Genomic DNA, 12321 nt, shown 5'->3' on the forward strand with positions numbered 1-12321 from the left:
AAGACCGTGACAATGGTGCCATATTTGTCCAGGTCCACTAGTGAGCCCTTGAAAATGGTCCAGTCCATCAACTCAAAGCAGCTCTGCAGTCACAGCTCTACCTCCTGTGTTTTTCTTACCCCTGGTACATTGATCTTTAGTCTCTGACTATACATGGATAGATTTCCCGAAACGCAGTCAAGGGATGGAATGGTAGGCATTCTTGATGGTAGTGTAGTAGTGGTCAAGTGAATTGGGTCCGCTGGTGATGTACTAGTGGTAGCTGGGCTGAATTTTTAAGCTAGCCTGACTGAAAACCCCAGCAAGGACATGAAAGGCACCAGAGTAAACTTTTTCTTGTTCATTAATGATGGCACTCAATACATCAAGTGCTAGCTTGATAACTGCCTTTGACTGTATGCAAACCATAGTCAGGATCACAGGGGAGAATGCTCAAATAAGTAGAATGGTCAGCACTTAATCATTAGATGTTCCACGTCGGGAGAACAAGAATGCAAGATGACCAAAACTTCCAATAACCACAATGAGCTCATCATGAAGCAGAGGCTACCACCTCTACCCTTTCCTGATGCTGCCATCCTGTCCATCAGAGTGTATTGAGAACCCCTTGGGCTTGAGTGCAGTGACTGGAGTGGACAGCCAAATTTGTAGGGTGTTCCATTGCATATTTCAGCTGATAAAATGAAAGGCTTAAATAAGGTCACATGTAGTGGCTAGTGGTGATCCCCGTATTATCGCCATGCTCGAAAGATCATGTTCACTAAGTCTGGATGGATGGTATCCACATTACAATTTGGGGTGCATGTAGAAGGCATTACCTCAGAAGTTCACATACTTCTTTAAACCTAGACTGTGATTGTTTAAATGGTGTACCCAGTAATGACAAGTAGTATAATTGTGTTAATAGTTTAGGCAGATTGTGTTCGTCTATTATTGTGACTTACATAAAGATCAGACCACATTTTATGACTAATTAATGCACAAAAACAGGTAATTGCAAAAGGTTCACAAACGTTTTCTTGCAACCGTAGGTCAGACTAAGGAAGAAGATTTTCTTCCTTGAATAGCATCATCATAAAAACCTATCATCTGGTATACAAATTTGTAGTTTGCACAACAACTAAAGGGAAAGTCAGCAATCTTCTCAACCTCCTTTTGCTCCTAGAGATTGGGGAGCTGCACCCCAAATTGTATTGCAGATTTCACCTAAAAAGATCATAGTGAACATGATCTTTTTAGCATAACATTGGGTTCACCACGAGCCACCACATGTGGCGTTTCTCAACCTCATTACAGCTTTTAATTCATCAGCTGAAAAACACAATGAAACGCCCTAAAAATTTGGCTGTCCACTGAAATTTATGCCCATTTTGTATGTGTCCTGATGGCATTTGTTTGTCATTTACATTAATGATCTGGATGAAGAGGTGGTAAATTGGATTAGTTGGTATGCAGATGATACTAAGGTAAGTGGCATTGTGGATAATGAAGTAGGTTTTCAAAGCTTGCAGAGAGATTTAGGCCAGTTAGAAGAGTGGGCTGAACGATGGCAGATGGAGTTTAATGCTGTTAAATGTGAGGTGCTACATTTTGGTAGGAATAATCCAAATAGGACAAACATGGTAAATGGTAGGGCATTGAAGAATGCAGTTAGAACAGAGTGATTTAGGAATAATGGTGCATAGTTCCCTGAAGGTGGAATCTCATGTGGATAGGGTGGCGAAGAAAGCTTTTGGTATGCTGGCCTTTATAAATCAGAGCATTGAGTACAGGAATTGGGATGTAATGTTAAAATTGTACAAGGCATTGGTAAGGCCGAATTTGGAGTATTGTGTACAGTTCTGGTCACCGAATTATAGGAAAGATATCAACAAAATAGAGAGAGTACAGAGAAGATTTACTAGAATGTTACCTGGGTTTCAGCACCTAAGTTACAGGGAAAGGTTGAACAAGTTAGGTCTTTATTCTTTGAAGCATAGAAGGTTGAGGGGGGACTTGATAGAGGTATTTAAAATTATGAGGGGGATAGACAGAGTTGACATGGATAGGCTTTTTCCATTGAGAGTAGGGGAGATTCAAACAAGAGGACATGAGTTGAGAGTTAGGGGGCAAAAGTTTAAGGGTAACACAAGGAGGAATTTCTTTACTCAGAGAGTGGTAGCTGTGTGGAACGGGCTTCCTGTAGAAGTGGTAGAGGCAGGTTCAGTATTGTCATTTAAAGTAAAATTGGATAGGTATATGGACAGGAAAGGAATGGAGGGTTATGGGCTGAGTGCAGGCCAGTGGGACTAGGTGAGAGTAAGCGTTCGGCACCGACTAGAAGGGCCGAGATGGCCTGTTTCCGTGCTGTAATTGTTATATGGCATGCATGCTATGATGGTTAATTTGTTCCTCAACAGAACTACTCTCAGTGAAGACTGACATCAAACAATGCTGTGTCAGTCCCACAATACTCAATCGTTGTCAGCCCTGGAGTGGAATGAGTCTTCAAAACAAATGGAAACTCAGCCTATGGTGACTGTACACCCAAACCTTTGGTTCAGTCCAAAGAGGAAGAAAGATCCTAAGGGGAGTAAGGGGCGGCCGTGGCTGACGAGGGAAGTAAAGGGCAGTATAAAAATAAAAGAGAAGAAGTATAACATAGCAAAGATGAGCGTGAAACCGGAGGACTGGGAAGCTTTTAAAGAGCAACAGAAGATAACAAAAAAGGCAATACACCAAGAAAAAATGAGGTATGAAAGTAAACTAGCCAAGAATATAAAGGAGGATAGTAAAAGCTTCTTTAGGTATGTGAATAGCAAAAAAACAGTTAAGACCAAAATTGGGCCACTGAAGACAGAAACGGGTGAATTTATTATGGGGAACAAGGAAATGGCAGATGAGTTCAACAGGTACTTTGGATCTGTCTTCACTAGGGAAGACACAAACAATCTCCCAGATGTAATAGTGGCCAAAGGAACTAGGGTAAAGGATGAACTGAAGGAAATTTATATTAGGCAAGAAACGGTGTTGGATAGCCTGTTGAGTCTGAAGGCTGATAAGTCCCCGGGACCTGATGGTCTGCATCCCAGGGTACTTAAACAGGGGGCTCTAGAAATCGTAGATGCATTGGTAATCATTTTCCAATGTTCTATAGATTCAGGAACAGTTCCTGCTGATTGGAGGGTGGCTAATGTTGTCCCACTTTTCAAGAAAGGAGGGAGAGAGAAAACAGGGAATTATAGACCGGTTAGCCTGACGTCAGTGGTGGGAAAATGCTGGAGTCAATTATAAAAGAGGAAATTACGACACATTTGGATAGCAGTAGAAGGATCAGTCCGAGTCAGCATGGATTTATGAAGGGAAAATCATGCTTGACTAATCTTCAGGAGTTTTTTGAGGATGTAACTATGAAAATGGACGAGGGAGAGCCAGTGGATGTAGTGTACCTGGACTTCCAGAAAGCTTTTGATAAAGTCCCACATAGGAGATTAGTGGGCAAAATTAGGGCACATGGTATTGGGGGCAGAGTACTGACATGGATTGAAAATTGGCTGGCTGACAGGAAACAGAGTAGTGATTAACGGGTCCCTTTAGGAATGGTAGGCTGTGACCAGTGGGGTACCACAAGGTCCGGTGCTGGGACCGCAGCTGTTTACAATATACATTAATGATTTAGATGAAGGGATTAAAAGTAACATTAGCAAATTTGCTGATGACACAAAGCTGGGTGGCGGTGTGAAATGTCAGGAGGATGTTATGAGAATGCAGGGTGACTTGGACAGGTTGGGTGAGTGGGCAAATGTATGGCAGATGCAGTTTAATGTGGATAAATGTGAGGTTATCCACTTTGGTGGCAAGAACAGGAAGGCAGATTACTATCTAAATGGAGTCAAGTTAGGAAAAGGGGAAGTACAATGAGATCTAGGTGTTCTTGTACATCAGTCAATGAAAGCAAGCATGCAGGTACAGCAGACAGTGAAGAAAGCTAATGGCATGCTGGCTTTTATAACAAGAGTAATTGAGTATAGGAGTAAAGAGGTCCTTCTGCAGCTGTACAGGGCCCTGGTGAAACTCCACCTGGAGTATTGTGTGCAGTTTGGTCTCCAAATCTGAGGAAGGACATTCTTGCTATTGAGGGAGTGCAGCATAGGTTCACAAGGTTTAATTCCTGGAATGGCAGGACTGTCATATGTTGAAAGATTGGAGTGACTGGGCTTGTATACATTGGAATTCAGAAGGATGAGAGGGGATCTGATTGAAACATATAAGATTATTAAGAGATTGGACACACTGGAGGCAGGAAGCATGTTCCCGCTGATGGGTGAGTCCAGAACTAGAGGCCACAGTTTCAGAATAAGGGGTAGGCCATTTAGAACAGAGATGCGGAAAAACATTTTCACCCAGGGAGTGGTGGATATGTGGAATGCTCTGCCCCAGAAGGCAGTGGAGGCCAAGTCTCTGGATGCATTCAAGAGAGAGTTAGATAGAGCTCTTATAGATAGTGGGGTCAAGGGATATGGGGAGAGGGCAGGAACGGGGTCCTGACTGTGTATGATCAGCCATGATCACAGTGAATGGCGGTGCTGGCTAGAAGGGCCGAATAGCCTACTCCTGCACCTACTGTCTATTAAACCTCAGTAGCCTAGCTGTAGATAATGCATGTATCCACAAGATCAAGATCCAAGTTTTTACTGAATCTTGGCACACATGACAATAATAAATCAATCCTCTACTAACTTGCCCCCACTGCCCTCCAAAAACAAAGTGGCATGCAAAAGTTTGGGCACCCCGGTCAAAATTTCTGTTACTGTGACTAGCTAAGCGAGTAAAAGATGACCTGATTTCCAAAAGGCGTTAAGTTAAAGATTGCACATTTCTTTAATACTTTAAGCAAGATTACTTTTTTATTTCCATCTTTTACCATTTCAAAATAACAAAAAGGGTAAAGGGCCCAAAGCAAAAGTTTGGGCACCCTGCATGGTCAGTACTTAGTAACACCCCCTTTGGCAAGTATCACAGCTTGTAAACGCTTTCTGTAGCCAGCTAAGAGTCTTTCAATTCTTGTTTGGGGGATTTTTGCCCATTCTTCCTTGTAAAAGGCTTCTAGTTCTGTGAGATTCTTGGGCTGTCTTGCATGCACTGCTCTTTTCTGGTCTATCCACAGATTTTTGATGATGTTTAGGTCAAGGGACTGTGAGGGCCATGGCAAAACCTTCAGCTTGCGCCTCTTGAGATACTGCATTGTGGATTTTGAGGTGTTTAGGATCATTATCCTGTTGTAGAAGTCACCCTCTTTTTATCTTCAGCTTTTTTACAGACGGTGTGATGTTTGCTTCCAGAACTTGCTGGTATTTAATTGAATTCATTCTTCCCTCTACTAATGAAATGTTCCCCGTGTCACTGGCTGCAACACAAGCCAAAGCATGATTGATCCACCCCCGTGCTTAACAGTTGGAGAGGTGTTCTTTTCATGAAATTCTGCACCCTTTTTTCTCCAAACATACCTTTGCTCATTGCAGCCAGAAAATTCCATTTTAACTTCATCAGCCCACAGGACTTGTTTCCAAAATGCATCAAGCTTGTTTAGATGTTCCTTTGCAAACTTCTGATGCTGAATTTTGTGGTGAGGATGCAGGAAGTGTTTTCTTCTGATGACTCTTCCATGAAGGTCATTTGCGCAGGTGTCACTGCACAGTAGAACAGTGTACCACCACTCCAAAGTCAGCTAAATCTTCCTGAAGGTCTTTTGCAGTCAAACGGGGGTTTTGACTTGCCTTTCTAGCAATCCTACGAACAATTCTCTCCGAAATTTTTCTTGGTTTTCCAGACCTCAACTTGACCTCCACCGTTTCTGTTAACTGCCATTTCTTAATTACATTATGAACTGAGGAAATGGCTACCTGGAAAAGCTTTGCTATCTTCTTATAGCCTTCTCCTGCTTTGTGGGCATCATTTATTTTTATTTTCAGAGTGCTAGGCAGCTGCTTAGAGGTGCCCATGGCTGCTGGTTTTTGAAGGTTTGAGGAATCTGGGTATTTATAAAGTTTTGAAATTTGCATCACCTGACCTTTCCTAACGATGACTGTGAACAAGCCACAGCCCTAACAAGCTAATTAAGGTCTGAGACCTTGGTAAAAGTTATCTTGAGAGCTCAAATCTCTTGGGGTGCCCAAACTTTTGTAGGTGTGCAGTGCAACCCTGGAAAATGCAAACCTTTTCTCATGTCCTGGGAATTGCCCCTCAGTGAAGGTAAATGATGATGTCACTGCCTTTAATATATCAGCACAATCTTAGATTGAGGAAAAGGGTATTCGAAGACCAAGACTCTGGACAGTCATAAAATTCATGGTTGAGCACAAAGTAGTGATTCCTTCTCTCCTGCGTGCTTCAGCAGCAGGAAATTCAAGACACTGAATAGATGATGACTCTGCAAAGCCCTCCAAATTTACTGCAAGGGTAAGTATAACCAACATCAGCATCTACCCCATACTGCAAGGGTAAGTATAACCAACATCAGCATACCCCATACTCAACTACATTTAGTCAGCTATTCAGGCCATGACAGTTGTTGTCTGATGCCAGACTAGCAAAACAGATTACAAGTTTGATGTTCACAGACATTGTGACAATAAACAACATTTTAAAAAAAGAGCTTAAAACTAATTTAGCATATTCAACTCGAAAAAAGTGGTGATTAAAGTGGGTTTGGAGTCATACATAAACAAAAGAAACAATGGTAAATATTTTCATTCATTCCTTCAAAACATTACTTACAAAGCAATTATTGTTGTAAAAGGTCTGACAACTGTGTATTGCAGAACTCCAAGCTTGCACCTGAACAGCAATACCCTATCAAGTAAAGCACATGCAAAAATGTCTGTCAGAACTTGTATTCATTAGGAACACAAAACTATGAATGTAGCAAGTAATAGAAAAGCACTCCCTTTAATTAGATCTGCTGCTTCACTGCTCAACCCTGATCTTACTGCTGTCACTATAGAGTTTGCAATACCAACAGTGAACTGGTCTCCTGGTATTATTAGCCTAAGCTTTTCATTCCAATCTCCACTGTAGAACTTTGAATCAAAATATTTGAGACTTGGGAGGCAAGAGTCTGGCAACTAACCCACGTTTAATACAAAAAACTACATGCAGTACTGAGGACATATTCTGTTCCCTGCAAGTGTAAGTTTTTATAATCTGAAAATAAGATATTATGAAAAAAAGGATCTTGTGGAACTGAATCTACAACACCGAAAAACATTTAACATGCAATACATGGTACAACTCAAATAGACAATTTTAAAGTTTAAAAAAAATTATGCATGGGATGTACTCAATTGTTAGTTTAAATTTTTAATTAAAACGACCTGCATTTCCAGCACTTTAAAAAAAATTTCATCTTCTGTAGCAAAACTGACATTTTAGTGACTACATTTAAGAGATGTGTAAACAGTTGAAGGATTGCTACTTACTCTCCCATATGCCAAGACGGACAGCAGCAGAGAGGGGGTAGATGTTTTTGTTGATCTTTAACTTCCAGTAGCATCACTAAGTTTGGGTATTGATAGGTCAAATAGTTCAGCAGGAAGATCATAAAATTATAGATGACATATGCTTCATAGCATTCCCGACATGTATCAACATATATAGCGATGTGAGGGTATTTCAGAGCTATCCACTGATCAAGAAGAAAATGATGGTATACAAGCAAATTAGACTTTACCATACTAGACATATCATAGGTATGACTAAATATCAAACTGTTGCACAATTGGTACTTCAAATTTGATTTTTAAGAATCTACATAATATAGGACCCCTTTCAAATACAGTGGATTCCGGTTAATTAGGCCATCAAATGATCAAGATAGCTGCTGATTTGGGACAACTCAAAGAACAAAAATCTAATCTAATTGAGAAAGTAGCTGGGATTCCCTTCATTTATTTGGAGCACTATGCTGCTTAACAGGGACAGGAGACTGCTGCTGAACAGTATCTAACTAGTGTCAGTCATGTACACTTCTATGGCTGTTAGACACTACACTGTGCTTAGAATGAACAGCTTTTAAAATAGCGTCAGTTGTGTATGCTTGGGTTACATTATTCATCTGGGCAGATGGACACCAATTTTTAAAAAAATGGTGATTTTGATCATTCTGTATTTTTATTTCGACTTAAAGAAATTCAGACCCTTGCCAAGATGACACAAAAAGATTTGACACAAGCTGAAAAAAAATGATCCTATGTGGCAGCATAAATGGGATGAATTCCTCTGCAGATCATTCTTGGGAACAAATATAGTCTTACTCTACTGTAGTAGCATTGGTAAGTTCTAGCTTGTTCTGCATTTCATTTAAATACATAATTTGTTACTCAGTTAAACTGTAGTCTGCCTTTTAAAAAAATCTTATTAACTATTAACTAAAGGGATTGGACATGCTAGATGCAGGAAGGTTGTTTCCGATGTTGGGGAAGTCCAGAACGAGGGGTCACAGTTTAAGGATAAAGGGGAAGCCTTTTAGGACCGAGATGAGGAAAAACTTCTTCACACAGAGAGTGGTGAATCTGTGGAATTCTCTGCCACAGGAAACAGTTGAGGCTGGTTCATTGGCTATATTTAAGAGGAAGTTAGATATGGCCCTTGTGGCTAAAGGGATCGGGGGTATGGAGTGAAAGCAGGTACAGGGTTCTGAGTTGGATGATCAGCCATGATCATACTGAATGGCGGTGCAGGCTTGAAGGGCCGAATGGCCTACTTCTGCACCTATTTTCTATGTTTCTATTTCCAGCTAGACAGGGCAGCCGCTGTCCTGGTCTCAATGTGTCCCAATTAACTGGGATCTACTGTATTCAGAATATGCTTTACTTCTACTTTCCTGAATTCTAATCTGTTACAAACATATACCTGAGGCTTCCAAGTATTGGGTTGTAAGGAAAACGGAGCCACATAACAGCAATTTACCTTAAACAATTCCATTGTGCTCCAAATGTGCTCTAAAATACATTTCTTTGACTCACTCCTCCAAATTGTTTCAATTTTTTAAATTTGTCTTCAAAAATAGCTTAAGGTACCTTATAGGAAATAGAACTTCAAAGTAAAAAAGTCACAGGGCTTAAGTAAATCACCAAGGAAAGTAGTGGCATTTGATCTAAGATTATTTGCCTAAAGCTGATGGCTATCAACCAAGGACCTTAAATGTTATAGCTATAGAGCTACGGAATGCATTGGTCATAATCTTCCAAAGTGTATCCCAGAGCATTGGAAAGCTGTTGATTTAGCATCCATGTTCAAGAAAGGAAGAAGACAAAAAGCACATTTATAGATTAGTTAGTAGAAGATGTCATTGAGGAAAATGCTGGAATCCATTTAGGTAGTATTGTATTAGAAATCTAAAATACACTTTCAATCAACAGTGTCAAATGGTTTCGTGAAAGGGCAATTTATTAGAGTTCTTTCAGGATATCGCAGTTACAGTGACAAGGAAGAACCAGTAGATAAACTTCCAATAGGCATTCAATAAGTGTCTCCTGAAAGGTCACTGCACCAAAACTCGTGGTATTGGGAACAATACATTAGCATCAAGAATTTGTTAGCTAACATAAGAGATGTGGGATAAATAGGTGAATGGCTTAACGAGTGGGGTGCCACAGGAATAAGTATTAGGACTTTAGCTATCTATAATCATTTTAGTGACTTAAAAGGGACAGCACTGCAGCTAAATTTGCTGCCAAAACAAAAGTGGGAAAGCAAATTGTGATGACAGAATCTTCAAAAGATATAAACTATGAAAAGTGAGTGGCAAAAACTTGGTAGATGAAGAAAAATGTGGGGAACTTCCTAGAAAGAAGTCTAATTCACATAACTATACAGATGGAGACATCTGAGTGCCATGTACACAGTATTAAGAAAACAAATGGAATTACAAAGGAGGTGGTGTGTGAATAAAACTGTGCTATGGCTACATGCAGCAATGGTGATACCACATTTGGAGTACTGGTATGGTTCTGGACTCCTTGTAGGAATTGGAGGTAGTTTAAAGAAAGTTCAATAGCTTGCTTCCTAGAACCAAAGAGTTATGAAGAAAGCTTGTACAAGTTGAATTAAGAATAACAATACTTTTACTGAAACCACAAAATTGAATGGGCTTTATCAGGTCTAATGCTAAAAGTTCTTTCCCTTTCCTGGGGGAAATCAATAACTGGAATGAAATACAAATCAATACCAAAAAATATATTTGAAAGGCCGATCAAACCTTGTTCCAGTTAATTCATATTAGTGGCAATCAAAAGGTAGAGGGCATATGAGTGTCAAATGTATAGAAAGTACATTCCATCTTTGGGGTTTAAATGAGTAAAGACAACATAACAAACAGCATGTTCTAGGACACTGGTTTTTAAGGTTTTTTTTAAGACAATCCACTTTAATCAAGTACTTTACCCATGTGACAACAACTAGTTTATTACAAATCTAATGATTACAGCAATAAAACCACTAATACAAGAACAAACCTTGAAAATATTTCCATTGGAACTATTTAAAAGAAATTTTTAAAAAAATTAACAAGGAAGAAGGTACAACAGCCTCAGGACTCAACACCACCAGGTTCAGGAACAATTACTACCCTTCAACCATCAGGCGCTTGAACCAAAGGGATAACTACACTTGCCCCCATTATTGAAATGTTCCCACAACCAACTGACCCACTTTCAAGTTGTCTTCATTTCATGTTCTCAATATTTATTTATTATTGTTGTTGTTGTTTCTTCTTCTTGTATTTGCTTAGTTTGGTGCCTTCCGCACTCTGGTTGAACACCCTACCTGGACGTTCTGGCTTTGATTCTGTTATGGTTATTATTTTAAACTGGGCTGGTCAAAGAACACTGAGGCTGTCTACAAGAAGGGTCAGAGCCGTCTCTATTTCCTGAGGAGGCTGAGGTCCTTTAACATCTGCCAGACGATGCTGAGGATGTTCTATGAGGCTGTGGTGGCCAGTGCTATCATGTTTGCTGTTGTGTGCTGGGGCAGCAGGCTGAGGGTAGCAGACACCAACAGAATCAACAAACTCATTCATAAGGCCAATGGTGTTGTGAGGGTGGAACAGGACTCTCTGACAGTGGTGTCTGAAAAGAGGATGCTGTCCAAGTTGCATGCCATCTTGGATAATGACTCCCATCCACTCCATAATGTACTGGTTAGGCACAGGAGTACATTCAGCCAGAGACTCATTCCACCGAGATGTAACACTGAGCGTCATAGAAGTCATTCCTACCTGTGGCCATCAAACTTAGGAGTGTCAGACACCCTGTGCAAATAGGCTGGTGCTGGATTTATTTGCACTTGGCATGATTAACTTATTATTTAATTATTTATGGGTTTTATATTGCTATATTTCTTCACTATTCTTGGTTGGTGCAGCTGTAACGAAACCCAATTTCCCTCGGGATCAATAAAGTATGTCTGTCTGTCTGTATAGATTTACTGAGTATGCCCACAAGAAAATCAATCACAGGGTTGTATATAGTGATATACGTGCTTTGATAATAAATTTACTTTGAACTTTCAATCTGTATAAACAATAACTATTCCTTATTAGAACAGCAATAAGTCTCTTCTTTGCATTTTATAATTGATTTTGACCCATTTTAAAACATTCTATGATCCAGCAGAGGGTTATGGCCCTTCTCCCATCACCAGCCCACTGTAAAAAATTACTGCTGTAGGGAATGGCCATGCACAACAGCTGGAGAGAGAACAAAGTTGAGCTGGAGAAAAGTAGAGGAATAGGTCACATGAGAATTGGCAGAGTCAAATTCAGAAGTGAGGGTGGTATGGAAGAGAGGTTCTGAAGCAGGAGGACCAAAGGAAGGTTGAGTGTAGTATCTTGTGTGATAGTAGAAGATTAGCTCAAAATTAAACAAGATTTAGATATTGTGAATAGTTTAATTCATCCAGAAGCATTTACTAGGGACAGACTGAGTCACAAATTGCAAGTGTATATAGACAATAACTTTGCTTTTGCTGGAGAAAATTCCATAACTAGGCTCAGGCAAGCAATCTGACATGAAAACAGAAAATAATGGAATACTCTGTAACTTGATGTTAAGACAGTGAACTGTATTTAAGAGGGAAAAGTGGCACAAAACTAAAGCATCCTATTTATCTGACCAACAGATGTGAGGCACTAGATAATGACGTGATTAACTACATTAATGGCTGCCCAGAGAATTGGGATATGGCAGAAATCTGATTTTAACAATCTAAATATGGAGTTATGCGAAATTTTGGCATGAATTCAGAAGGTCACATGTTTAAGATTACGAGTAACGTGAGAAGTTA

General features: G+C 40.0%; 1 protein-coding gene across 2 annotated transcripts in view; it reads right to left on the reverse strand.

Annotated features, from left to right (window-relative positions):
• tmem184c (transmembrane protein 184C) overlaps positions 1–12321 on the reverse strand; it is a 32233-nt gene that overhangs the window by 16894 nt on the left and 3018 nt on the right. For both annotated transcript variants that reach the window (XM_073042928.1, XM_073042929.1), the window contains exons 4-5: positions 7458–7663; positions 6757–6831 (exon numbers count right to left, since the gene is read on the reverse strand). In XM_073042928.1, the coding sequence (XP_072899029.1) occupies positions 6757–6831; positions 7458–7663 (281 nt within the window). The remainder of the gene's footprint in view (positions 1–6756; positions 6832–7457; positions 7664–12321) is intronic.

This window comes from Hemitrygon akajei, chromosome 4 (genome assembly GCF_048418815.1).
Source record: "Hemitrygon akajei chromosome 4, sHemAka1.3, whole genome shotgun sequence".
Classification (NCBI taxonomy): domain Eukaryota; kingdom Metazoa; phylum Chordata; class Chondrichthyes; order Myliobatiformes; family Dasyatidae; genus Hemitrygon; species Hemitrygon akajei.